The sequence below is a fragment of the Plectropomus leopardus genome, chromosome 11 (genome assembly GCF_026936395.1).
Source record: "Plectropomus leopardus strain MGB_pleo_1.0 chromosome 11, ASM2693639v1, whole genome shotgun sequence".
Classification (NCBI taxonomy): domain Eukaryota; kingdom Metazoa; phylum Chordata; class Actinopteri; order Perciformes; family Serranidae; genus Plectropomus; species Plectropomus leopardus.
The window spans coordinates 24,356,230-24,383,739 of record NC_142186.1 but is presented as its reverse complement, the minus strand read 5'-3'; the positions used below and the strand labels follow the sequence as shown (position 1 = coordinate 24,383,739).

At 43.1% G+C, this 27,510-nt stretch overlaps 1 protein-coding gene across 2 annotated transcripts in view; it reads left to right on the top strand.

Annotated features, from left to right (window-relative positions):
* Window positions 1-27,510, top strand: part of LOC121945257 (nectin-2) — a 93,118-nt gene that overhangs the window by 20,331 nt on the left and 45,277 nt on the right. For both annotated transcript variants that reach the window (XM_042489349.2, XM_042489348.2), the window contains exons 2-6: window positions 15,240-15,349; window positions 16,216-16,465; window positions 18,013-18,306; window positions 18,445-18,562; window positions 19,219-19,367. In XM_042489349.2, coding sequence (XP_042345283.1) covers window positions 15,240-15,349; window positions 16,216-16,465; window positions 18,013-18,306; window positions 18,445-18,562; window positions 19,219-19,367 — 921 coding nt within the window. The remainder of the gene's footprint in view (window positions 1-15,239; window positions 15,350-16,215; window positions 16,466-18,012; window positions 18,307-18,444; window positions 18,563-19,218; window positions 19,368-27,510) is intronic.

Here is a 27,510-nt window from a genome sequence, read left to right as displayed (position 1 = left end):
CCTCCACGGTCTCTCCTCTCTCTCTGTGACCGGTGACTGTTCATGGTGGCATACGGCAGAGCGTCATTGGGAAATTCATAAGGGGGAATCATCACTCATTCCTGGTTCCCCTTTGAGGACTGCGCTAATTAGTCGGCGTCTGTGATTAGCTGGCTTGTGTTTGATCTGCTTCGCTCCTCTCCCTCTCTGTCGAAAAAAGCTGCCTGCCTGGGCCACGATTTGGCTGCAAGGTGCACCGTACCCACTCAGGCAGACACACAAAGACTCAAAAACAGACACACAAAGATGCACACAGTGGCAGATTTTTTTTCCCTGCCTTTCGGAGACACTGCAGGTGGCCTCAGAGACACAGTATCATACACCAGCAGACAGCCACACACACACACAAACACACGTGAGCTGCAGAGTTTCAAAGCATGCAGCACTTCTGTAGAAAGAGTACAGCTGTTAATATTTTACTTGTGCATACCAGGAACTATGTTTACTTTCACTTAGTGAGTTTCAGCCTGTCAATGAAATTCCCCGGGAAAACACACTCCTTACGAAGGCAACACAGGATGTGGGTGGCTAACTGAGAAGTGGATTTACTTAACTTAACCCCGAGTGATTACAGCAAAAGATGGGCGAATTATGAATGTAATTAAATTTGTACAAATCCCCCTTTGCTCCCCCTTTGCATTAGGCCTCAATGGCGAAGCACAGTTGGGGATATCCATGCTGCGTTTTAATATGACACAAATAGGAGCAATTCTTTGGTGCGTGACAGAGCACTGTCTAATTACACAGAAGCTGTGATATTGAAGGGCCCGTCTGTCCTTGAAGCTGGCCACTGGAGCATGGCAGGGCCATCTCTGGCTGTTCATACCCCCATCTATCTATCCCTCACTTCCCAATCCTCTATCTGTCACTCTGCCTTAAGGGTGGAGATGGTAAACAAAGGCGGCCCCAACTCAATGTAATGACGACCTGACAGGGAACGGCTCCAACAGCTTGTGTGTTTTTCTGGCGGGTGTGCGTTTGTTGTTGTGCTCCTCCTTATGATCTCTGGGAAGTGGCTTCAATCACAGTCAGATCAATTGCAGCATCATTGTGACTGCCGAGCCATTACGAGCTAAAACCAGGGTTCATGCGGTTATTGAGGGGAAACTCAATCCACTGCTGTCCACCTCTAAGACAAGTAAAGGTGCCGAGGACAGCAAGCTGTTTGTTCTGGTTACCGATTGCAGACTTCAGTTCCTGTACCCTTAAATAGCATGATTGGTTTTTGATTGGTTTTTGATTTTAATTAGCCTTGATAATTAGCCTCATTTTTTCATAGATGTATTGTATCAGTTTTTTTTGACAGAGAAAAAGCAGAGGTTTCCTCTGAATTGTGATTGACCTCCTTTACGTTTCATCATGTATGTTGCAGGAACTTTTTTTGTTCAATAATGCATTTACATTATTGAATAAATTGTTTATTATGTATTCAAATAAAAAATAAAATAAAAATATAAATCAAATTTTTCTAGCTTAATTTATAATAAATTTTAAATTCTTTTTTTCTTTTTCAATTTGTGGTGATATAAAACAATTTTAAAAATCTTTTTAAAAAAATTTTTTTTTCATTCAAGCAGCAACCTTCGGGGCAATAAACTTAAGCCAATGTGTAAGTGCTAAAAACTGCAGTTCCTCTATTGGCCCTTTCAGGCTGGCTCCAAGAGAGAGTCAATCCCCATAGACACCCTGGCAAAATGCACACTTTTACAGCAGAAATAAACATGTTTACAGCCTGGTATAAAAACTGTTCTGGTCCTTCTAATGTCAACATCCAACTATAGGTTGAGTTTTTATATCTCACCTGTTTAGATTTTATAAATGCTTAAAGTTACACATATTTAAAAGCGGAGTGACATGCTGTCTGCAAGGTGCTACAGTCAACAAATCAGATCCACCCCCCTCATTCAAATATGCTTACTTCTGGCTCTAGAAATACAAGATGGCGAAGGCCAAATTGAGGCTTCAAAATACAGTCTATGATTTGACCTCTATTTTACCAGAAAGTCTCATTGAGACCGAAAATGTCATTACAAGAGAGATGTTGCAAAAGTAGCCTCTGTTCAAAAGCACATCATATTAAAATACAACATACAACACAAAATGCAAAAAAGTGCAACAAAACAAAAGAACAGCAGTGGACTCTTGTAAACAACCACATGCCTGCATCAACACATTCTTCATGCTGCTGTTAATTTCATTAATGAATATAAAAATTTCTAATTTGGGATCTTTTTGTAGATTATTTTATGCCCAAGGTGCACCGAATCCTCATTTTTGAGGAGCTAGAACCAGTCAATAGTTCCCATTTGTGCTTGATTTATAACCTAAACATGTAAGATTATCAAAACTAAGCAATTATCCAACATATTTCAGATGTACTCATGGCATGGCAATTTTAATTTATGTATCACATTTTATTACACATGAACTCAATGTGCTTTACATTGAAAGACATAGAAGAAAATATGGGAATATAGGTAGCATAAACAACATATATGTACAGTATGAGCACGATTCATCAATCAAATGGGGATTTATCTACAGAAAGCTGAAGAGATCATTTCGGATGCAACAATCATAGAGTGAAACTGAACATTAAATTCATCAACAACTTAGTCCAGTAAAATGTTTGACAGTAAATTAAGGTGAAATGTAAACATTGTTATGATTAAATGTAGCGACTAAAGAAAGACTCTTTTATTGAAAATGAGTGAGAGCAGTTATTCTTAGTCACTTTTATCAATAATTAAGGGAGTCTTTTGACCCTCTCCTTTATCTGTGTTTCATAGCTTATCGCTGAAGGACAGAGACGGTATTTTCAAACCTTTTTGAAGTTTATTGGAATGAAACACAGGGACTTGGATTTCTTTGCGACCGGCAAATTGTAAGAAAAATTATGCGCATACTGAGACACTTCAATCTAGCACATTTCTGCTTTACATGCTTTTTAGAATATATTTATATATTTAAGTCCTTTATCTCCTCCGGCTATTTAATTGTAAATAGATTTTTTTTATTTCTTTTACTGTAAAGCTTTTCACTGCGTCTGGTCTGATATTTCATTTTGTGTTTAATATTTGAGTTGACATGCACAGGTGCCTTTTTAAGGATAATTAAAGTGGTTTCATTTTTTATTATTATACTTTGACCACCAGCCAGCTAAACTTTCTCAGAGAATTCTATTTTTAAAAAAAAATCCAACAGATTAATGTGAAAGGAAATATCGGTTTATGCGCCGCTCCCTCTTATGATCTGTCTCCTTGAGCTGTTCGTCTGTCTGTCTGTGTTTTTGCTCTTCAGTCACCCCTCCATCCACCAGCATCAAAACAATACACCATGTTCCTAAGGCAAGTTGTCATAGTGACTGTCCTTCAGAGAATACTCAAAGTTGATCTTCATGTTTAGTACAAACAGATGGAGGGAGGACTAGAGAACAATCCTGAACTCAACCTCCTCATACCTTCCTGCTGTTTATTACTCTCATACTCCATTATACCTTATAGAAACCGCAGTCCAAGTTCTCTCTCTCTTCTCCTTTCTATCCCTGTTTCATCCTCCCTCCTCGGTATCACCTTTCCCCTTCTCCTTTGTGGGAGAACTGATGGGAGGAGTGTTGAAGTGAAGAGTTTCATCTTACCTGCCTCCTATTGAGACTCGAAGACAATAGGCCGTTCACCTCCGCCCTCACAGCTCACTGCAGACCTGCGGGAAGGAAACTCCAACGCATACAATGCAGCTGCTCTAATACACAAAGCATAGATTCTTTCTGCTTTTTAATTGCTTCAGTTATCTACTGTCCCCATTCCTATCTTTGTGTTTCCCACATCCTACCTACCTGATGTTTACTAATCATCTTCCCACCTCAGTGTAGCTTTCTTTGTCCTTTATGTGAAATATTTTAAGAGCTGTTGCATGTTCTTATTACAGTTTTAAATTGCAGGTAGACTAATCAGCTATCCACATCTCTGACATTTGTGCAACACCCTGCAGTGTTTCTGTAATATGAGTCATAATCATAATAAATCAGAACTTTTGCTCTTACTGTATGTTGGCAATACTTTTGCAAGAGCAGACACTCTGCTTTTATTTTTTCTTCAAGTGGTGGGTGGGTGTCATATTTTGGAACATAACTCGCCTGTCCTCTCAAATCTTTCCCTGCAGACTTCTTTTCCGTGCTCCTACACAGACTCACCGTCAGTAATTCAATCCAGCTGGTTGTTGTGACGGACACAGTCATCAGTTTATCATAATATTGGTACGCACCTCCTTGTTTGTTTGCTTGCGGTGCCCGACCTTCTGTCTTCCATATGGCCGGCATTGATTTGGTAACACGCTGTGTGATCCTCCTGACAGATTGACTGCGCTGATAGCTGTCTCCCTCATATCACCGTACTGCATTTTAATCCTTTAATGTGCAGCATAAATTGGATTGGTCTCTCACCCCCTCAACTGTGGATGAGCTGCACGTTGACAGCATTGTTGACCAATGGGCTCGTCAGTTGCTGGCTGAGTGGCAGCCGTGACACTGTGAGCAGCTGAGAAACGAAGCTTCCCCAAGGTGAAGTAAAGGTGAACGTCGGCGTCAAACAACCTGGAAACACAGCTGTGTTTTGGTCTGGAGGCGGGGTTGTCATGGAATTCCTTTCACTTTAACAGGCGGCTGTTTTTTTTATTTTTTTATTTTTTATTCAGGGAAAGGATCACACCCAGCCTGAAATATCCTCTCTGACACCTCGGTAGGCTCTCACATCCAAGTGTTGTTAGGGAGGCGAAAATAGGACACATAATCACATTATGTTAACAACTGACATACCGGGGCATGGATGTATACACACACACGCAGGAAATGATGGATGAAGAGATAAACACATAGACACAGTCCAACTTTGACATTTGTAGAAGTAACTGGCACTTTTTTTCTTCCTGTGCACTTCTGACTTAGCCTGATCCTTTAATTCATGGCTATTTCCAAAGTGAGATGCTGCCAGACTCTGGATATGCACAAACACACACATACATGCGCGCGCACACACACACACACAAGCACACACTTCCAAAGTCATTCAGAGAGTGATGTCTGAAGAATTTTTTTGGCAAGCTCACTGCTCGACCTGATAGAGAGGTGGAAGGCCTCGGCATGCATAATGGGAAATAGATCAAGATATTTCCCACACACTGACCCCAGACCTACCTGAAAAATGTTTTCCCGAAGCCTTGGATTTACATTTTATGCCTGCACACGGACTGCAGATCTGTCACTATGGTCACCCGGCAGTAAAACCCCAAAATTACATTCAGGGCTAAAATAACATGCCCGGTACAATTACCATGAGGAGCGATGGCACACAGGGCTAGAATGAAGAAGTCAGACAGAAAAAGAACTAGCAGAGTTTTAAAAAAAAAAGTAGTCAAGGAAGAGCAGAATGAGCCAGAGGGATGAAAAGGATTTATTCCAAAATGAAAAGACAGGACAGGGCGATGGCACAGAGGGGGGAGAAAAAAAAAGGAAGGAAGTGAGCGATGCCTAGAGAAGGCAAGTGCGGTGGAGGTAGAATGATGTGCAGGGCCCGAGCAGACAAAGCAGAGCCAGGAGCCGCAGGGGAGCTGGGTGTCTGTCAGCTATCCAGCCAGTAAGTTATTCAGTCACTTATTCAGTGGGTTGAAGCGATAGCAGCAGCAAGGCAGTATAGAAGCAGCAGTTATTTGTTTGGCTCAGGAGAGCTGTGTCCTTTCTGTCCACAGTAAACCGCCTGTTACAAGCAAGACTTTACTGACCCTAAACGGGCCCAGCGCCAGATGAAAACATGCAATGCCATAAAACTGCGCTCACGTCTTTTATGACCTTGGTCATTTTCCTTTTTTGTGTTTTATGCTTTATACACTTCAGCTTTACACAGTTGCTGCATTCCTTCCCCTCCAACAGTATCTCCCTTTTGACCATCTCTCTCCTTCCTTCATTCGCTCTCTTTCCTCTCTTTCTCTCCTGGGTCAGGTACAGTGTAGATGTTGGTGTTTATCAATAATGAAGAGATGAGAGGAGGAGGAGGAGAGCACACTGCTTTCGTTCTTACCCGGGGATGAATTATTCACTCAGTGGAGAGGAGTGCCTCTCCAACCCGCGTGTGTACGATCTTCTGTGTTTCTATGACTGCCTGTCTAAATGTGGTTATACTTTACCTAGCAGATGTACGTGTGGAGATGTGTTTTGTCTAGCCACGACACCACACACACACACACCATTCTGACTACTTTGCAAGTCATTTTTATCTCTTATGCACGGTTTTCCCTTAGCTTGGCAGATGCTAAATGATTAAGCGTGTTGCGTATGTTGTTGGTTGTAAGGTTCATCTGTTGCGATGCGAGATACGCCGCAGTAAAACAAAAGAACCCAGCATGTATAGTTGATGGATCACTCCTGTTTTTCCAATTTCATTCAAACAAACAGGATTCCTATTTCAGACCTGTTTGCCCGCCAGAGCTTGCAAGACCTGAAATATTCTGTTTGTGGTATGTACATAGCTGAGAATGGAAGATAGAGGATGAGAGCGGGAGAGAGGTCCACAGAGAGATGTATGCATAGGCTATTGTGTGTGTAATTTCTTGTCAGGGCCCCTGCAGTTAAATGGCTGGAAGATCCTATTGTGAATTCCTCTACTTTGTCAGTTTCCTTTTTCTCTCGAACTCATGCATACTGTATAGACCTATAGTCTCATGGTAACATTGAGGTCATAGTCCAGCTTTTCAAGAAGGAAGTTTTGGCATTTTTAAGCTGAAGTGTGCACACTTTTGAGAGCATTAAACTGTCTTTTTTTAAGCGTTTTAAACTTCCCTGCTGGGTCTTTTTTCATTAAGATGATGCACTTAATTGAATTGGCAAATGCTTATTTTTGCAAATGATATTCGCTCAAGTCCTAGGGCATGTTTGTTATAAACAGGCAACCAAATAGGAATATGCATCAGTATACAGATGCGTGTGTGTAAATACACACACGCACACATGCACAGTCACCAAACACTCACACCTCCCTGTGCAGATTTTTCCTCCAGCTGTTCATTTCTCCTTGGCACTTTGAAGCCTGTTCATGTCTCCCTGTGTCCCTCCCTCCAAACCCCTATTTCTCCTTCGCTCCCCTTCTGTTACATTTCATGCATTTCTGCCTCACTTCCTCATTTATTCCTGTGTGTCTGATTCCCCTTCTCTCTCTACACTCTGTGTTCAGAGTCAGTTATCAAATATTTCATCATGTCACAGTGAACAAAGTAAAATGTAGCACTCTCTTCTTCTCACACTTTTTTTTCTTCCTCTCTCTGCTCCTGTTGCATCACAGGGGTTGGTTTTTTACCTGCTGTCTCCTGCACGCAACCTCGCTGTAACACCAAACCCTTTTTACAACTGTGTTTCTTTTTTACATTTCCGAGCTGATTGAACATCTATGGTGATTTTTGAGAGCAGATCTGGCATGATAGCCTTGGTCTTTTGAAGTGCGCTTCTTTATCAAACCAAGGTGCTTTCGTCTCAATTGCTCCCACTACTAAAGCTCACAGCATGAATGGATTATAATAGGATGTCATTGGAGAAGTCCATAATGAGCAGTGGCTACTTTCTAAATGTAGCTTTTCTCATGTGATATCGATTGGCTCCTTATAGAGAACCCAGTGGAAAGGTCAATGAGAAGCCGAGACACATTTCAAGTCTTCATTTCCTAGTTTTATTCTTGGCTTGTCAAACTGCCTCGCCTGTCAAAGCTAAGCTGCATTCCCACTCTGCTCCCTGCATACCAAAGTATCCACATCTAAATGTGTGTGTGTGTGTGTGTGCATGCTCAGTGTATGCACGTTCATTGTGGGTTTGTGTGGCTGTATGTGCGCCCACGCCTGTGCGTGTGCATGTGAAGGTCAGAGGAAGCAGCGCTGCAACAGTGTCGGGTAGCAGCAGCAGGAGCAGTCGACAGCAGGTTCAGGCTGGTGCTGTTTCAGACTCCAGCTGATAACGGCTATTAGTACATACCAGCAGCAGTTTGGACATGACACGCAGCCACAGCAGTGTCACTGTTTTGGTTTGGACAAAGTAATGGCAGCACCACACAGAAATCCAAGCTGCACATACAGGCCTTTTAAACTAGAGTGTCAGATAGAGAAATTGTTTTTAAAACACAGTAAAGGAAATACTCAAAATAGGACGTGTTATGTTACATAATATCTGACTGTGTGATCTTTAATGAGGAACTCTGTGGTCATTTTATTTCAGTCACAGTTTATACTGTTTTTAGTCATACTACTACTACTACCACAATTTTTAGCCGAATTTAATGTTTACTGACTATTTGGATATAGTGTGGGTAGTTGTGATTGTTGTAATTACTGTCTTGTGTATTTTTTGTTGTTGTTGATTAATTGTTCATTGTTGTTGTAGTTTGCCCGTCTTCTTTTTGTTTTTTGTTTCCTTTTGCCTTGGATTTTTAATTATCTTTGCCAGGTGTGAGCTTGGAGAGGATCACGTGTTTGGTTGAGAATTTAGGTGTGTGTGTATCTGTCTGTTTGCAGTTTATCTTCCATCCTGCTGCACCAATCGGCCTAATATTTTGTGTGCACAATGCCTGTATGTGGAAGGACCTTTCATAGTTGCAGTGACACACAATTGTTGAAAAGCCTCTTTAATTATCTGTTGTATTTCGTCCTAGACTACTCACTCCCTTCCTTTTTACTGGCAAGTAGGTGGCGCCAGTTTGCGGGGAATCATCTTGGCTTATAACAATAAGCTTTACCGTCTGTTGCAAATGACGTGTCCGACTTCGTCAAAGCTCAAAAACTAACATCCATACAAAAAGTTTGTTCTCATTTTGAGCCGGAGCATCTGCAGATTAATTCTATGCCTGCTATGTTATGATCCACTAAAGTTAGGCACAATATGAATTAGTCTCAGTTTTTGTTGTTTTTGCTGCCATCTCTCCATGCCCTGCCTGCAACCCAGTTTTGTTCCATCCGTTGCATGCCATCATACTGCACTGAAAGCATGTCAGAAGCGGTGCGTTTTGACTTCCCGATTTTGTAGAATTGCAAATTTTGTTGATCTGGTTATTTTTTCATGATATTTGTTCTTCCACCATAAGTAATGGCTATATACTTAAATTGTTTTTGTGTTTTTCAAATCTTTTTTTTTATATCCTTATATTCTATTTTGTGGTGCTGTAACCTACAGACGATGACACAAAGTTAATGCCATTAAAATTCCGGTCATGAAAGATTTGGGGCTGTGTTTTAGTTAATAGCAAATACATTAATCCTAATAATAACATCACATCTATATTTCACATACAGTGCCTGTTAGCAGGAGAAATCAATCCACTCTGTGCAACATGCGGTGGCTCTGTCAAAAATAGAAGAGTCATGTATTTTTATAAGTTTCTGGGATCCTTTTGAAACACGTTTCTGCATGTCTGCTGGAATTACAAGAATTGTCTAGAGTGGCTGCATGCAGCCTGCCCGGGGGGCATGAGGCCGCCTTGAGATCTGTATTCTCCTGAGTGCACTTTTCTAGTTACATATTTGTTTTATATTATGATGTAATGTTAACTTGTGTGGAATCCAGGAAGAGAAGTTGCTATCTTGCTTGGTAGTTGCTTAATCGGAGCCAAATAAGCACGTGTCACACATTTGATGGTCTCTGGGTATGAGATTTCAAAGCTGCACAAAAGACCTAACAGAGTCCAGATAAGACGAGCAGTCAGCACCCAAATAACAGATGCATCATTCACAAGATTTAGTGAGGAGGAACTGCAGTCACAAGCTGTTGCTTGTCATGGATAGACAGGTTAGTTATGAAACATTTAGATATGTTTTTATTATTTTGGCTCTTTGTACCAGCACATTGAATTTGAAATGAAACTTGCTATTCCAGTTTTGTCAGTTTTATTTTTCATTTCAGTTTTCAGTTTTAATGTAAGAGAGTTAATATCCACATTAGTTTAAAAAAACACCGGAATAGTTGCCCTGTCATTGTCCTGCTATTCAAAAAAATCGATGTACAAAAGGGCTATGACTGACTCCCACACTGGAGGGGAACAGAATGGAAGTAAATACTCTCAAACACCCTTAAAGCTGAAAGTCAGCACTTTAATCTCAGTTATTGCTTCATTTCAAGTCTATTTGGAGTGTAGAGCCAAAACAACAGCAGAATGTGTCACTGTCCCAATACTTACAAGCTGCACTGTACAAAACTACAACCCCAGTAATAATCGTGGAATTGAATCAGCTTCTTTGTGCCAATGTCTCGAAAAAACAAAAACAAAATTGCACATCGGGAGCCTCACAAAGCCAGTATTTGGCAGAGCTTTCATTTAGAAACCACTTGTATCCAAGGCCAGCGCACAAACACGCATGCACTGTCGCACTGAGAATAAAACCAAGAGCACTGAACAATGGGTAAAGTAACGAGATCTGATAGATCATCTTTGCACCATTGTACAACACTCGGGGTCTTGTTTTGGTGGAAGTAAAGGAAGCCTTTAACCCATGCTCTACGACATGGTTCACCCCTAACAGCCCTGATCAAGCTGGTGTGCTGGATGGGCGGAACTTGTTCAGAGCTGAAGGGACACAAGACTCCGATGCAAATTCAAAAAATACATTGCAGAATCGTATGATGACACCAGCAGCAACATTTACAAGCAACCCACGCATCACTACCACTCGCGTTTGCCATCTTTCCCACCTCAGCTTCCTGTTCCGTCAGAAAAGACTTACCTCTTGTGGTGCGTGCTGTGCACTACAATAAATCGCCTAAATACAGCACCTCCATTTCAGTTTAATAAAGGGAAGATGCTCTTTATTTTTTAATTAAAAATCATACTTTCTGGATTTCCAAATACCCTGGTATTATGTAGTACTTTGATTAAAAACCCTAGCCGTGATCTCAGGTTGGTTTATACTTTCACCGGCAAGTGTGTTGACAAACAGCAACTGACAATTCTACATAGTATATCTTTAAACGTAGGGGTGAATATGTAACAACATTGACATGCAACATGCATTTTTCATGAGTTAGGAATTTTATGGCATAAAAGATGATGAGCCCTTCATACGCCCAACTGAACCGTTTCAAGGTATGTCATAAATAAGTGGTGAAAAATGTGGCCTTTGTGAACACACGATCTAAACATCCCCATACCTTCCTTTTAATGGACATGTATTTATTGAGCTCAGAGATAATTTATGCCTGTGCATCGACCCAAGGAGGATTGGAACTGTTTGTAAATGCAAGTGTTGTGCTCATAATTAGATGTTTTTACATTATTTTGCTCAAGCATTTATTAGGCCACCAGTACTGTATAGTGGTTGTATACTGCGCAGACATTTACAGATTTTGTTAAGTCTGACCAAAATGTGTCTTGCACTATCTCAGTAACTCATTACATCACAAGTGCCACCCTGGGGTGTAAAACTCAGCATATCAACTGATCATATTTGAAACTTAGGATGGGAATTATCCTAATTCTCCTGTATAAAAAAATATCTTTGAGGAAGAAAAATGAGAGAAAGAGAGAGCTGACAAAGACCGCTTCCATCAGGACAGGCTAGTGACGCCCCATACTGTCTGTATCAGCGCTATTATTCTTCAGGAGCAGAGAGGTTGGGCCCAACAATAACAACAAGAGAATAATGGAAAGAGAGAAATTCACACAGACCAGAAAGAATAATGAAAGCCCAGAATGCTTATTGAGACAGCAATGCACTAGAAAGGCCAAAGGAAAAACACACCCACATTTTCTCATCGTCTCTGTCTTGCACTTTCTCCTCTCAGACACACACATACACAAACACAGAGTGAGCTTGGAAGCAATCGTCAAGAACGCGGAGAATGGCGAAGCTTCATTCTAGCCCACCTGACAGTGCATAGCCACTAGCTTGATGAAATGGCAGAGAGTCAGTGAGCTCTGAAGGCCATTAGATATTTTAGGTGATGGCCTGCACTCCCTGTCCCCCTGACGCTGTGCTTTTCTCCGCTATAGCAGGGATCAGGCAGAGGACATGAATGCCATTAGGCGTCAGAGTTAGCCAGCCAGGCAGCGAGGCAGGCGGACACAGCCTGATAAGCGTATGTTCGTTTTATAAGCCACTGCTGGCTCAAATGGGCTGCAGAGAAAATGAGGATTTTGAGTTTTTTTTACTGACTCTCTCGCTTCCGCTTGCTCATTCAGTCTGTTGTGCTGTTTTTTTCTTTCTTTTTGCTCTCTCTATTCACAGTCACAGTGTTCCTCACAAGGTCAGGTGTGGAGTCTATCCTGCTTCGCACTGCTCTGCACCTCCCGTCTCTTCTCCCCTCATCTGCCTCTCCTCGCTCTGTTTCTCTCCACCTGTACCACCCTCCCCGCCAACCTCCTCTCCATTTTTAGTCTCTCTCTTGGTCTCTTTCTCACCTCCTCCCTCTCTCACTTCTCTCATTCCTCTCTCCTAAATGTCTCTCTTTTGTCCCTCAGCTGTCTCCTATTAACCTTGTTTATAGCTCACACAGTCTCCCCTTCGAGATCCTCCTCCTCATATCCTCTTCTCTCACCACTTTCTCTTTGCACTCCCTCTTTCATTCTCTATTCCTGGCACCACGTTGTCTTCTCACACTTTCATCCCCACTTTCCTTACACCACCCTCCTCCTCCACCACTCTCATCCTCCGTCACTTTGGCATTCCCAGGCTGTCTCTGGTCTCCTTTCATCCTTCCATCCTTGCACACTTCCTCTCCTCCTTCCTTCCTAATTCATTTCCCCTCTTCACAGACGAATGGTGGGAAATATGGAAATGTCAGTGTGACCAGGCAGGGGATCAGAGAGGACTGTGTTAATATGGCAGGGCTGTCGCGGCGCCATCAGCATAATGTGTGCGTGCGCATGCACATCATGTGGGTGTTAAAGACATAATGATAGGTGACAGTGTTCAGGAGGGTGACATCTGACTATTTGATGATGCTGAAGAGGGCAGCGTGCATGCATTTGTTTGTTCATGTGCGTTTTGATTTGGTGGCGTTCTTTGTATGTCACCTGCAGGCAGCGGAGCTACTGTAAAGTGGAGCAGCGGTGACACAAGGCTTCTGTTATCACTCTTCTTCCCTCCAACCCTCTCTTTCACTCCCTCCGTCTCTCTCTCCCTCTGTCGCTCTTTTCTTCTTGCTCTTACCCTTGAACCGTCTTTTATTCTCTAATTCCCCTTAGATCCTGTCTCTCTCCACCTCCCGCCTCGCTCTTCTGTTAAATATGACCAATGCTCTCTAAATATTTATACTGACAATTACTATTTCAAATGCCGCCTTGCCTAAGCGTTTCCCAAAGTCTGATGTGTTCATGTGCATGCACACACATGCACACGCTGAATTTTTCCTCTCCGTGTCTGGTGTTCAATGACACTGAGTCTCTGAGACTTCGGGGCTGGGATTTGGGGACTCTCATGGAGGACGAAGACGTGCAACTCCTTGTATGTCTTGCATGTAATATTCATTTCCCTGGGGCTGTATAGAGTCTCATAAGGCCAGCCTGTCTCTTCTCTGAGCTCTGGCAGGAGCTGACCTGTGCTGGCTCTCCTCTTATTGCCTTAGAATGACAGACAACAGGCCCCAGCTCAGCTCTGCCCCCATATTATGTGTGGACACAACAGTGTTTGTGTGTGAATGTGCACACAAGTGAAACCTGAGGCAGAGTAACTTATCTTTTACTCTGTGCGGTTTAATGACCTCTGACGTTGCTCCATACACTTCAATCAAGACAGGTAATCAAGGGTTTCAATAACCCTTCATCCCCTTTTCTCTCGCTCTGCTACATCCTTTGGTAACCAGAGCACAGCTCGCATTCCCAGAGCTCATCTGTAGTTAGTCAGACTAGTTCAGGTAGATTGACAGAAGGGGTTATAGCTTCATCTTCACTAAATACTCCCGACATATGAAAGATTACAGGCCAGGAGATCACCAATAAAGCTGTATATGTGATGTATATGTGCATGAATGCTTTTGTGGGTCTACTTGCACAGATATGCTTGTGTATGTGTGTCCAAAAGAAAGAAAAAGAGTGAGCTGTTCCTCTTTTCAGCCCAATAAGACTCTCTGCTGCTCCCACAGGCTGCTCAGTGGTTGTCCAGAGGTTCCTCTGTGGCTACAAGGGGGTTGTTTTGTGGTTGTAAATTGGGCTGGTCCTGGGAGAGCTGGTGTTATTCTAGGAAAGGCTTGTTTTCTTCCATTTTCCCACTCATTCTTTCACTCCTTTCTCCTCCTTCTCTTCCACCGTATTGATATCTCAGATCTCCCTAGAGTAGAGAAGGTGTGGTGTTTATTGCTCGTCAAAAGAGAAAGACAGCACTGGCCTTTCCTCTTATCTACCAGTCTATGGGTTTCATCTGTGTGGGTGTTTTGTGTGTGTGCTCCATCAGCCCTGCAGATCATATTAGTCTCAACACAACAGCTTTGGCTCAGCACAAACCAGTGGAACTAGTTCCGCAAGTAATTGTTTGTCTTTAGGGGAAATTGTGTGTCCTTGGTGTTGTTATAGCTTGCTGCTGAACACATTGTGAGCACACATACACACACACATAGCCCCGGCTGCAGACATTTGAAGTTGTGTATCCGCAGGTAATCCACTCTTACTTAAAACAGGTGCCATCTTGCTGACATACACTAATGCTCGCTTACTCATACAAGTAATTACATTTTCACAGAGACCTGGATTACACACACACACACACACAAACACGGACAGATTGTCGTTTTAAAGCTCCCTTCGCTCTCCCTGTGTCTCACACACCCACTGATACAGCACACCAAGAAAAGCATATTTATTTTGACTCTTTGCTGTAACACAGGAATGTGTCGGCGCAGCAAATGGCAGGCTATAGAAAAGCACAAACCATCCGGATGATTTATGACCTATGTGCAAAAGAGAACTGGCTTTCCTCTTTTTTTTTTCTCCTGCACACATCCCCCTTTTTTCGGCCGCTTCGTCCACACACACGCACAGTCATGGAGAGATACCAGACTCTTGGCCTACTTGCCTGGGTTCACTAATGCTGTCCTCTGTTCTACCAGACACTTCCACGCTGTCCTCATTTATCATCAGGAGCTTTTGTTCAGTGCTAAAACGATTCCTATGCTCCCTTTCCTTGTCTCCTCTCCTCATTTGGGAGGAAAGGAAACAACCATCATTAATGTTTGTCTCTGCTTCTTCCAGGAGCGTCGGGTCAGCGGGTGAAGGTGGAGCCAGAGGTGTTGTCGTATCCCGGCCAGACGGTCAACCTGCGCTGTGCCTTCACTGATGCTACTGGGATTCAGCTCACAATGGTCAGATACACACTGTCATGATACAGTGCATTTTTTTCTCCAGTTGGGATTTGATTACTTTCTTATACCACCCAGTCACATCACCTCCAAACTGGGTTTGTGTTATGAAATTCTAATAAAAATGTCTGTTTCATCCCAAAATTGCAGCTCATTGTGCTGACTTGACACAGCACAATTTGTCGAAATTGTCTGGGACTACAATTTGCTTTCACAATTGAAGTGAACACATTGGCCATTAAGCGAATACACAATGTAATATTTAACTAAACATATGGCTGTTTTCCCGGTAAAATAAAGGATTTGTCAATTATGTATCAACCTGATTCTGCAGGTGTGTGAAACTTAGTCGCACAGATGGATAAGAGCAATTCTACACAATCAAAATAAACATAAAATGATAATGCAGGTCCATGTGCCTTGTTTACCCACCCCATTAAACCTTAATCTAGCAAATCATAGCCCTCAGAAATAATCCTGAGGCTAGTAATAGGTTTTTTATCACATTTAGGCTTAATGTTTTATTACTCCAAACAAACAATACTAAGCTTCATTTTGCTTTAGGGGATTGAATATGGTAATAGAAACACTTCTTAGTCGCATCTCAATGAAGTGGGAAGTACACAACTCTGTTTGGTTCCGCTAAGAGCTGCAGTGAGAGAGAGTGAGCAAGTGCTGCTCCTGAAAAAGTCACATGCATATTCATACCTGCTCCACTTATTTGATTGTGATGCTGTGAACGCTGCCCCGTGGAGTTTACAGCAAGATGTGCTCTCCAGTGCTGCTTATCAATGGCATGATAAATGAGGCCGTTTTTCTCAGTCACTGTACACATCCTAACCTGACCCCTGTGCCTCCTCTACCACCAGGTCACGTGGATATATGAGCCAAAGGATGGAGAAAGGATCAATATTGCTGTGTTTCACCCCAACTTTGACCCCAACTACCCTGAATCACCTGTGAAAGGCAGAGTCAGCTTCGCACCCAGTCCTCCAAACCTGGCCAGTCCCTCCATCCAGATAAGTGATGTTAGGATGACCGATGAGGGGAAGTACATTTGCGAGTATGCTACTTACCCCAGTGGCAACGAGCAAGGCATCACATTCCTCGTAATGCTGGGTAAGGTCACTTACAAAATGTATTACGTGTTTATATAAAGATAGGCGAAATATTATAGGACACACAGTCACAGACAATAAAGATTACAAAAGTGTCAGATGGGTTGGACCATCATGTACAACTATATATCTCTAAATGCTACATTTATGGCTGAAATCACAACAGAAATAAAGAAGTTTGACGATTTTACTTATCTATGCAATTGAAATCTATTGCTAGTTGTCTACCTGGAAGTGTTTTTTGTTGTCAGCGCAATGCCACAGTGATTTGGTCTAGTTAACATCAGCAATAATAGCTCTACAAAAGCGGACCTTTAAGATAAACAGGAGCTTTGTTATAAATATTATTCACCATACTGGGTTATAATTTTTACTGCTCTGTCTGTCAAGGCCAGGATCCAAGCTGTTGGTACTCTTTCTGCCTCCCAAAAACTTGAAACATTGTTGAATGCTCCCTTTAAAATGTCTAATTCATTATGCTAGGAAAAGTACCATTTTTCAAGCCCAAATTGGCTCTTTGTCAAATTTATATTGCAAGAGAATTGGCCAACTGTCTAATACTACCTTTATCAATTAATTAGCTTCTCTCACCAATAACCATGGTGCTCGTCTCTCTACTAGAGCTTTGAGAGACGTGTGGAGTCAAGGTGCATTATAGCTGGTTTTTCTTAGAATTTGGATTTCATCCATCCATCTATAGGGAGTGTGCATACTTAACTTGCGTACTATATATAAAAATGCAAAGTACTCTCAGCCTGCCTCTCTTTGTCTGTTTCTCTCGCTCTCTCCCTCCCCCAAAGGTAGTATGCAGGTTAAAAGCATGTCCAGCTAGGCTTAATTGCTATTATAAGTGGTATTGTCAGATCAATTGTGTTCTTGTTAATGCAATGGAACCATTGGTCTAACCTTGGCCCGGCACCAGTGCCTCTGCTCCGCTCTCTTCTCTCTCCAACGCATCATTCCTCCCTGCCTCCCCTAAGGCACTATATTGATCTGGCTGCTTGTCATGCCCGCTGTCAGCTGCTGTCCTGCCTGCTCTGCTCTGATCCCACACTTGTATCATAGAGGGAAATTGAGGAGGTCTGAGGAGAGAGGGTAGGGGATGACAGAGATCATGTAGTGATTTAGAATTTGTGTATGGAAATGCAGTGGACCCGTGAGGGAAATTGTTTATCAATAGCAGATGATAGTGATAGAGAGGGGATGGATTAAAGAAATGGAGGGAGAGTGAAAGAAGATTTAGGGTTTGGGTGTGTTTGCACTGGTGCTCCTAAGTGTTTATCAATGTAGGCTCTAGAGATAAAAGACAGAGGAAAGAGAGCAAGAGAGGGCAAGTGGGGGGGCACAGGATGTTTGGAGATTTGGATTTGTTTTTGCCAGGCTGGTGACTCAAATTGTTTATCAATAATGGTGCACATTATCTTTTCCCTCAGCTGTCTTATTTCCATTTTATCTATTTCTACATCCTTTAATCTTCTCTCTGCCACTCTGTGTCTCTTCCTCTCCCCACCCTCCGCCCTTGCATCAATCTGTCCATCCATCCATCAGCTAAGCCCCAGAACTCGGCCTCCACAATAACAGTGGACGCAGGCACTAAGCCGGTCGTCGTGGCACGCTGCGTGTCTATGGATGGCCGCCCCGCTGCCCAGATCTCTTGGGTGACCACAGCCAATGGCAATGCAACGACGGTGTCTAAGCCCGGTGCTGACAACACTGTGACCGTGACCAGCGAGTATCGCATGGTTCCCACAGCGGCAGACAACGGGAAAGACATCAGCTGCATTGTGGCGCACAGGACCCAGACCAAAGCAGATAGCTTCCCCATGAAGCTGGTGGTACAGTGTAAGACACCACACACGCACAACACTTATTATCCCATAAATTCCTTTGCTGTTCAGCTTCTAGCATGAAACCTTGGAGTGATTAATTGATTGCCATTTTTCTCTCCTCTCTTCTGTCATTCACCTGTCCTTCCCTCAGACGCCCCTCAGGTGACGATATTGGGTTATGACAATAATTGGTACGTGGGACGTACAAATGTGGTGCTAACATGCCAGGCTACATCAAACCCTCTACCGCTGACCACCCTGTGGACGACGTGAGTATCCACACATCCATCATCTCTTTTGTCCTTTCGTCTCTTCCTCTGTTTCTCTTTTTCCCAGTGTCCCTCTCTTATCTCTCGTTCTGCCTTCCTTACCCTTCATACCCAGGTCCAGAGAGCTGCAATCAGCGCTTTTATTATTGCCACTACAGCCCTGTGCTCTGATTATGGAGATAGCCGTATAATTTCTCATAATGGACTCTGCGACTCGAGATTTAACCCTCGCATAATGAGAAGAGCAATATGAGTTTCTCCCTCCCTTTTTTTCCGTATTATCAGCTATTAACGTAACTGTGACAAAATTTGAGGGGGAAAAAAACTGAAAGTCTGGTACTTAAATATAGGAGAGATGAGTTTTCAGGCCTGGATCCAGCAATTTTTGATTTTCCTCTGTCCCCATCGTATTTTCCTCCACTGTGTGATAATGGATTGCCTTTTGAGGAAGGGGGAAACTGATTGGTTTTGCTCTGCCGATCAAGATTAGTAGAATATGATGACAGTGCACAATACAGCACGTTTCTGTAAATGTTGATTTGTCTCGATGCTCTCATTGTGCCCAAAGTCAAAGAAACCACGATCCTGTTCTCGTTTTCTCCTTTGGCCTTGTCCCTTTTCTTCTTCCTCATGCCGATATGCTCGTGTCCCCACAGGATGTCAGGAGAGAAGCCAGACACGGTGCAGATCAATGGCAACGAGCTGAAGGTGCTGAAGGTGGACGACGCTGTCAACACAACTTTTGTCTGTGAGGTGAAGAACCGTATCGGGGTCGGGAGGGACCAGGTCACAGTCTTTGTCAGAGGTGAGTTGAAGGAAACAAACAAGCACACACCCCAAAGTGTGAATACATAACGTGCAAAAGTGATCTTCGAGATGTAGATCAGATATCACTGAACAGACTTTAAACCTGCGTGGAGAACGTGTGAGAAAAACACACAGAAGTGTTCTTTTTGTGCACTTCATTTGATGAATTAGCTTTAGACTTACCCCCGTCATCACATTTGCTGCTCTAAGTGAGTTAAAAATAAAACAAACTGTAACTGAGGGCCCCGACACACCAAGACAACGGTCGGTTTTGTGCTGTTTCCTGCACTAGTCGGCTTCTTTGCGGCAAATTCAGCATGTTGAATTGGCGTCGGAGCCTGTTGGTGAGAGAAATCACCGACTGACTCTGGCGCTGAAGGGCAGTTCAGCTCCGTGCACAAGAAGAGAAATGAAAGTGAGGAAAACAAGTACACAAGTCAAGAATGCATTTATATAATTTGTTCTTTCAACATTGAGTGAAGTTATTAAAGTGCTAACTGGCAGAGTCACATTTGGATCCTGCCTGTCGATCTTCTGGTTTCCCTTATTGAATGATGAAAATAAACTGCCCCTGTTCACTGATATGGAGGGTCATTTCCACTGCCATTGGCTGTAGCCTTTGCGGTATGTTCTAGTGCAACTTTTTGGCCGGAAAACAGATGACGTAAGGCAACATCTGGCTTTTGTCACCACTAATTCTTTGATGTCATTTTGGTGTGTCTGGGCCTTTAGAAAAGTTACAAATATCACAACCCACTGATTAATTGGGCGCAGTAAATGCGTCAGTGATGCAGTGAATATTTCAGAAGTGAAATGAAAAACACATTGGTGGCTCACCTGGGCCTCATTCATCATCCAAACTTTTCCCTGGCTTGTATATGAAAACATCTATATAATCTGAACTGATGAACTGGAACTGAGTGCACTTTAATCACACATGCAACACATTTCCTGGTGTGCTATGCTCTCATGTTTCCCCCAGGGACACATACCTTGTTCTGCCCCACATGTCACATGAACACACACACACTTTCTGTGCTGAGTACTGTCTTGGGTGTGTAGTTAGGGTTAGAGGGTCCAGCTGCTCTGTCCATGGTGTGTATGTATGCGTGGGACATTTTTTTTAGGGAGTGAATATGTATGTGCATTCGTTTGGGATCATTCTTTTAACTTTTTATTTCTGTCTGTCTCCGTGTTTTATTAAGAATGCATGTCACTTTTCTATGTCTCTTTGCATGCGCTTAATAACACTGATGTATCAAGGCTTCTGTGCCTCAGCGGTACCCAAGGTCTGTCTACCTGCTTTGTGCATCACAAGGCATTTACGAAGCGGTTTGTTCACAAGGTTTTTTGTGGTCGTTCACATTGTGAGTGGTGCACATGGACAAGATGATATTTTTCGCCTTTTCTCTAAAATGAGAGAGAGAGAGAGAGCTGTTTGCCTCCTTAAGTCATGATCACAAAAGAAACTTAGTAGCTTTTCAGCAGTACCCTTGGCCATCACTAATGACAGGAGAGACTAAAGCAAAGCAAATGAGCAGTGTTCATTAGACTCAGTGACTTGAAGATAAGGCTGCAATCACTACAAGTGATGAATTTGACTCGCAGTGACACTGTTGACTTTGAAAAGAAGTGGTATTTCAGCATTGCCTTGGGTTTAGCTGAGGATACACATACGCTGATCCACTTTCTGTCTATGTTTGCTGGCTCATATTTGTGATATGTGTGTATTCAGGTGTATGCATCTGTCTGTGTGCTGTGTAGCTTGTTGTACCGCCTCAGGTCTGTGAGTTTAACCATCCAGAACTGCACCCGTTATGATGGAAAACATTTCATCCCCCTCTGTTCCTCAGTAGTTTTAGCTGCACCCCTCAACAGGATTCACTCCTGCATTTCACCTCATACAAAATACATCCCCTCCACTCTTCTGCCTGCACTTAACCGGAAGTTATTTTCTGCTGACATAGGGGTAAACCTCGCCCGTAATGGGGAAAAAGTGCATTTCTCTGGCGACTTCAGTTTAAGAGCAACCCAGAAACTTCATGCCCTCATTTTCACTCCCTTTTTTTCTTGTCCTTTTGCTCAGTCTCTCTTCGTTTCATTCTTTTTTTCCAATCTTTCTCTCACACCCCCCATCTTTCTTCAAGTCCCTTGGCTCCTTATGGTGCCACAGCATGCGTCACCGCTCCTCTGGGGCCATTCTGTACCGCTGCACTGTAGCGTAACTGGCTTCTGTAGCACAAAGGATGTCACCATCTCCTGCTGTGTAGTACAAGCAATAAGCAAGGAAGATACAACGACGCAGGCAGCAGAGGGAGGAAGATGGAGGTTGCTGCTTTCAGACTAAAAAGCCAGGGAACGTGCACCGGGATAAATCAGTGCCAGCGTGCAGTCCTCACACTAAGAAAGTGAGGCACAAGGGATGGAGGGAGAGAGAGAGAGAGGATGCTGACGGCATTTAAAACTCCCATGGGAATCTTGTGCCACTGCATCCTATCTCCACAGCTATTGGCCTCCACTATCTCTCAGCATAGCGTGTGTGTCTGTCTGTCTCCAAGCCTCTCAGAGCGGATCAGTCACCCTTTGCTGCTTCAGCTCCTGGCTGCTTCCCTCCTCATTCCACCATCCCTTCTTGCTCTGTCCTTTATCCTACATTTTCGCTCCACTCCTATTCTTCATCCCACTTTTTTCCCCTCTTCCTTTGCTTTTTCTTTCTGCATTCTCTTGTCTCCTCGTCCTATCTTCTCCCTCCTCCATCTCCTCTTGTTCTCTCGCCGACCACCTCCTTCCCACTCCTCTCTTACTCACCAGCAGAGGAGGAGGATCATATATGAGCCAAATTCACCAGCAGTTAAGAGGTGACTGAGGCGACCGGCAAGTGTCAGAGTGAAGAAGGGTTTGTAGAAGGCAGAGAGAAGTGTTCAGAGATTGCATTGGTTGGAGTGAAATGAGTGGATGATGGTGGAAACAGAGATAGAGAAAAGATGTGGAATGACTCCAGATGGGAGTGCGATGCAGACCTGTGGAGGCTAATGTGAACTCGTGTAGACAAACAGGGCTAAGAGGGGCCGACAGGCGTGAAATGGCCAGCACCTGCTACATAGCAGGTCCCCCACTGCTCTCTTCCCCACAGCTGCATGACACACACACACACATAAATCTACGCTCTTGTGTGTGTCTATGTGGGTGTTTGCCCATGTCCTCTGCCCTCAGTGCTGTCCTGTGTTCCCAGAGGCAGAGAGCAAGAGATGGATGTCCTTTCTTCTCCTTGCCTCTCCTCCTCTCATCTTCGATCCTGCTGCTTACTCACACACGCCAAAGTAGCCTACCCCTCCTCCTTTCTTTCGATTTATCTCCCCCTCACTATCTCTTTCGCTGCAGTTTGCTCTTTTCATTGCATCTCTCATCCTCTCAGTTAGCATATGCTCTCTCCTCATCCTCCTTATCTCTCTCAGGTTGTCTTTCAGCCTCCGCAAGTCTGCTGCTGATCTCCCTGCTCAGAGAAGAGACTCCTGCCCCCAGCATTCTCTCTCTCTCTCTCTCCTGCTCACACCCGTGCTATCTCCCTCTCTCTTTAAGCTTAACTCTTAAATACCAGTGGCTCTGTCTTAATCACAGCTTAGTAGTCTCCATCCCTCCATCCATCCCTCCATCCCAGTATCCTCTCGCGGGGGTTCTTGAGTGGCTAACCCAGATTCCCTCCATCTTCCATCTTGTTATTTTCTCCCTCCTCATTCGTTCCTTACCAGGGGTGACTGAGCTGAACCTCAAAAAGTTAAATGTCCCTGATTCAGTCCCCCACATGGTCCGAAAAGCTCTGCAGTTCAACAAAAAAAAAAAAAGATTTCCCCTTATTTCTCTCCCTTTTTAAGACTCATCTTAGAAGTCAGTTCAAGAACAAGAGGCTTGGACATTTTCCTCCTCTGGGTTTGGGCATGTGTGTGTCTGCCTGTATCTGTCTGTGTCTGTCAGTGTGTGTCTCCGGCCATGCGAAAACAACTAGAGAACAGGTCTGATGGAGCCAAGTCTCCCTCCAGCCTGCCACTGGCCCCCTGCCCACCCCTCATTAGCACACACACACACATGCGCACGCACACACACACACACACACACACACACACACACACACACACACAGCTCTGTTCAATAAGTTAACATGCTGACGGAGAATACTTATAAGCTATGCTCAGGGTGCAGCCCGGCCCAGCATCACACCACTGATGACCATGATAGTGTGCAAGTGTGTATGAGTGTGTCTGTGACCATGCGTGTTTTTGGGAGGCTGCAGTAGACGTTACTTCCGCTCCATCTCTCTTATTACTTGCGGTCACTTGGAGCTTACGGTCGTGCTGGACGTCACTTCATAAGAAGCATGCTGTTTTTTGGCTTCCACAGTATGTTGTGTGTGTTCGTTTCTGTGTGTGTGTGTGTGTGTGTGTGTGTGTGTGTGTGTGTGTGTGTGTGTGTGTGTGTGTGTGTGTGTGTGTGTGTGTGTGTGTGTGTGTGTGTGTGTGTGTGTGTTCAGGGACGGGGAGGGGTGGGGTACTGTAGTTTTGCATGTTTGTTTTTCTATTTTTTCCCCCCTTTGTTATCCACACAGCATGCATATTGCAGTTTTTCTGCTGTCTCATCCAACAGCATGTGTTTATAAGATGTCCTCTCCTCACCCACTGAAATAAATTCCACTGGTGCTTTGTTAGGAAGTGTCTGGGTCTGTAGTGGGCCTGTACTGGGAGCCTTGGGTGTCTCCTTTTACATCTATCTCTTGAATCTTTTAAGTGTTGTCTCCAGAAGGGTAGACTAAAAACATGAATAATCACTGACAAAAGGATTTACCAGCATAGACTTTGAGAGAGACACTTAAGAAGTGACTTGAGCGACACATTAAAAATAATTGGATGAGAGGAATTTAGGGAGAATTTGCATTTAAATTTCACTGTAATTCCCTTTGATGTGATGGCAGTGTGTGACAGCATCCGGCCCTGAGTTTGCACAGAGATTGTTGCCACGTTGCATGTGCCGGAGCACCACGGAGCACCACAGACCCCGAGGTGATAATGCATTTCTTGTGTTCCTGTTACAAGTGGACACTGAGGGCTAGCTCTCACTCTCATGTGTGCGAACAGGAATGTTTAGCACCGCTTCAGGGAGAATAGAAGGAGAGAGAGAGAGAGTGTGTATGCTTGGGGAGAATGGTGGGAGAAATTGAAATAAAGAACAAGGAAATTTAACCACATAGAACTATTAATTTTTTCCGAAAGCTTATGTTGAAAGTTAAGAGCAGAGGAGAGAAGTAACATGTGACAGAAATACAAACGTAAATTGGAGAGATGGCAGGGAAAATGGATTTAGAGGAGACGGAAAGAGTGCATGCAGGAGACAGCTTGTGAAGTGGTGGCAGAAATGAAGGAAAGGGGTAGTGGAGGAGAAGAGAGGCAGAAATAAAGTGGAAGAGAAGAGCGGAGCACAGGTGTAGACAGCAGTAGACTACCATTTCTCTCTCTTGACAAGAATCAGCGTTACAAGAGTAATTCTGTCAGCTCTCTGTACACTTAACAAGAGGGGCTGGCTTCTGATGGATTTCAAATGGGAATGACAATAAGAATCGGGTTGATTCGCTACTTTCAAATTTAGGCAGGGATTTCAACAGCAACGTCTACTAGTTTAATCCTCTGCAGAAGCTGGTGAAAGTGCAGAGAGTGGAGAGAGAAGCCAGAGCTAAAGACAGGATGTTCAGCTTAGCCAAGGGCTCTTGATCACTTTTAACCAGGGGCTACGACTTATTTTGTTTTATTGTGTAACTTGTGCGCTCAAACCTGAAGGAAGCTGAACACCTTTGAGAGTGATGGTTGATAAACAGACTTCAATAAAATGATGTTTCTGCAACAATGTGCCTTCTTTGGGGATTTAAAGTCACATGAAAGCATTTTGTTTATTGCTTCTGGGGCATCCAAAATTATCCTAACAGAATAAACAAGTATATTACATTTTTTTAAAAATGCATCCATACAGAATAGATCATAAGCTTCGAACTTGAATGCTTTGAACCATGTAAAAGTGGGATTAATTTACAGGCATCAATATTCACTTCTGCAAGGAGTAGGTTTACTCTGTACAGCTGTGAATGAGGCACATTGTTGCATAAACAGCTTGTGGATTAAAGCTGTATATCCATCATATTGAAGTGCTCCTTCTTCTTATATAAAAGTTGTTCTGCTTGTTATATTTCTTATTTCCTTGTCAAACAACATGCGTCATTTGGAGCATTTTTCTTCAAAGTGCTTCACAGTCCTGTGAATGCAAACAGCTCGGATTTGCCTGACCCTTAACTCCGGCATTGTTAGAGCCGTACTCCCTGCACACTGAGTTATAGATGATGACCACATGGGGGAAACGGTCACAGGGTCTGTGGGGAGTTGTCATACTCCAAGAAAGCACTTAGAGCCCTGAACTCGTGGCACCGAAAAAGCCTGTGCAAAGCAGTAACATTGTCATGGCTCTCCAAGAGGCTTTAGTGTTTAACTAAGCCTGGTATCAAAGCTCAATACTTTTTGGGTACTGACTGAAAACATCAACTTTAATACAAAAGCTGGCAGTGAATGTTTCTCAGATTCTTAGTGTGGTTTGTAGGGCCATAATACGTTAAAATTTAAATTTAAAATTTATGTTAAAATTTTACCCAAATTCCCTGTTTTCCATTTAAAATTTTCTGTGTTTTACTATTAAAGCACATTCTGAATCAGTCTTAAGAAAGAGTGTGGTGAATGAATAAAAATTCAACAGTCAGTTCAATGAATTTTAATTAAGTGGCACTATTTTTTGCAGTATTTTCAATTATTTAATAATTTTCCTCACAATTTAGTGGAATATCTTAATTTAGTAGGGACAAAAGGAACATATTTTATGCTTCCTGTGAAATCCAAAAAATATTTTTTCCATCTATGTATTAATACTGTGTAAACCACTTATTTTGAAAAGCAGACTTAGTAATGTGTGAATCTCAGTCTGTTTTAGTGCATATACAGGTTAGAAAAGAGGGGCATCTCAACTTTAGCGGCAGCTGGTTTGACTGCTGTCATTCGCACCTCCGTGGTCAAACCAGCAGACGCAAGAGTTGGAGACAGACACAGGCAGAGCAGAGCGAAGCCTCTGCGACAGCTGTGACCCGGTGTTCCCTGGTATGGGTGGCCCTGCCAGTGTGAATAGAGGAGGTGAGCCCATAGAGCAGAGGATAGAAACAGTGTGCCTGTAATGAAACCAAAACTTAGTGGCATAGTTTTTTTCCTTTTTCAGCCTTTGAAAAAAATGCTTATAACAGTAGAGAAACTCACAGTGAATCTACCGTTTTTAAAAATTAGTTTGGGGGGCTTTTGCCTTATTTAATATGACAGGTTAAGCGCAAAAGGGAGAGAGAGAGTGGGGATGACATGCAGCAAAGGGCAGCAGGCTGGAGTCGAACCGACATCCACTGCGGCAAGGGATAATCCTTTGTGCATGGGGTGCCTGCTCTATCAGGTGAGGACGCCCTGGAATCTGCCAAAATGTAATATTATGTAGTTTGCATAACTTAAATATAACTTATATATTAAATATTTGATAAATGGAAGAAACGGTTCCTCTAGAGCGGTGTTTCCCAAACCACCGCAACACAGCTGAATCAAATGATCAGCTTGTTATCAAGCAGCTTCAGGAGTTCATAACCAGTTGATGATTTGAATCAGCTGCGTTGGAGCAAGGAGAGATCTAAAACATGCAGGACAAGTGGTACTCAAGGAGAGGTTTAGGAAATGCTGCTCTAGAAAAAAACATGTCTGTATTCCACAAAGTAAGGAATTAAAAGCAGTATTGTTTGGTGTTGAAACTTAGGTGTGTTATTGCCACGGTAAATCAAAACATTTCAAACAATCGCCAGCCTTAATGTTAACCTGTGGTTTCCTTCTCTGCAAAAGCAGTTGTATCTTTTTGCTGTTGAAATCCTTGCTTTGAAATATTGTACTAATATCACTGCATAGGGATGCCGAGGGAGTGGGAAGTGTGAGTTCAGTGAAGGAGCACTATATGGCTGACAAGTCATATGGGACGTCTTCACACACCTGATTTAGACACCACTAACTCTCCCTGGAGTTTTGATACACAAACAG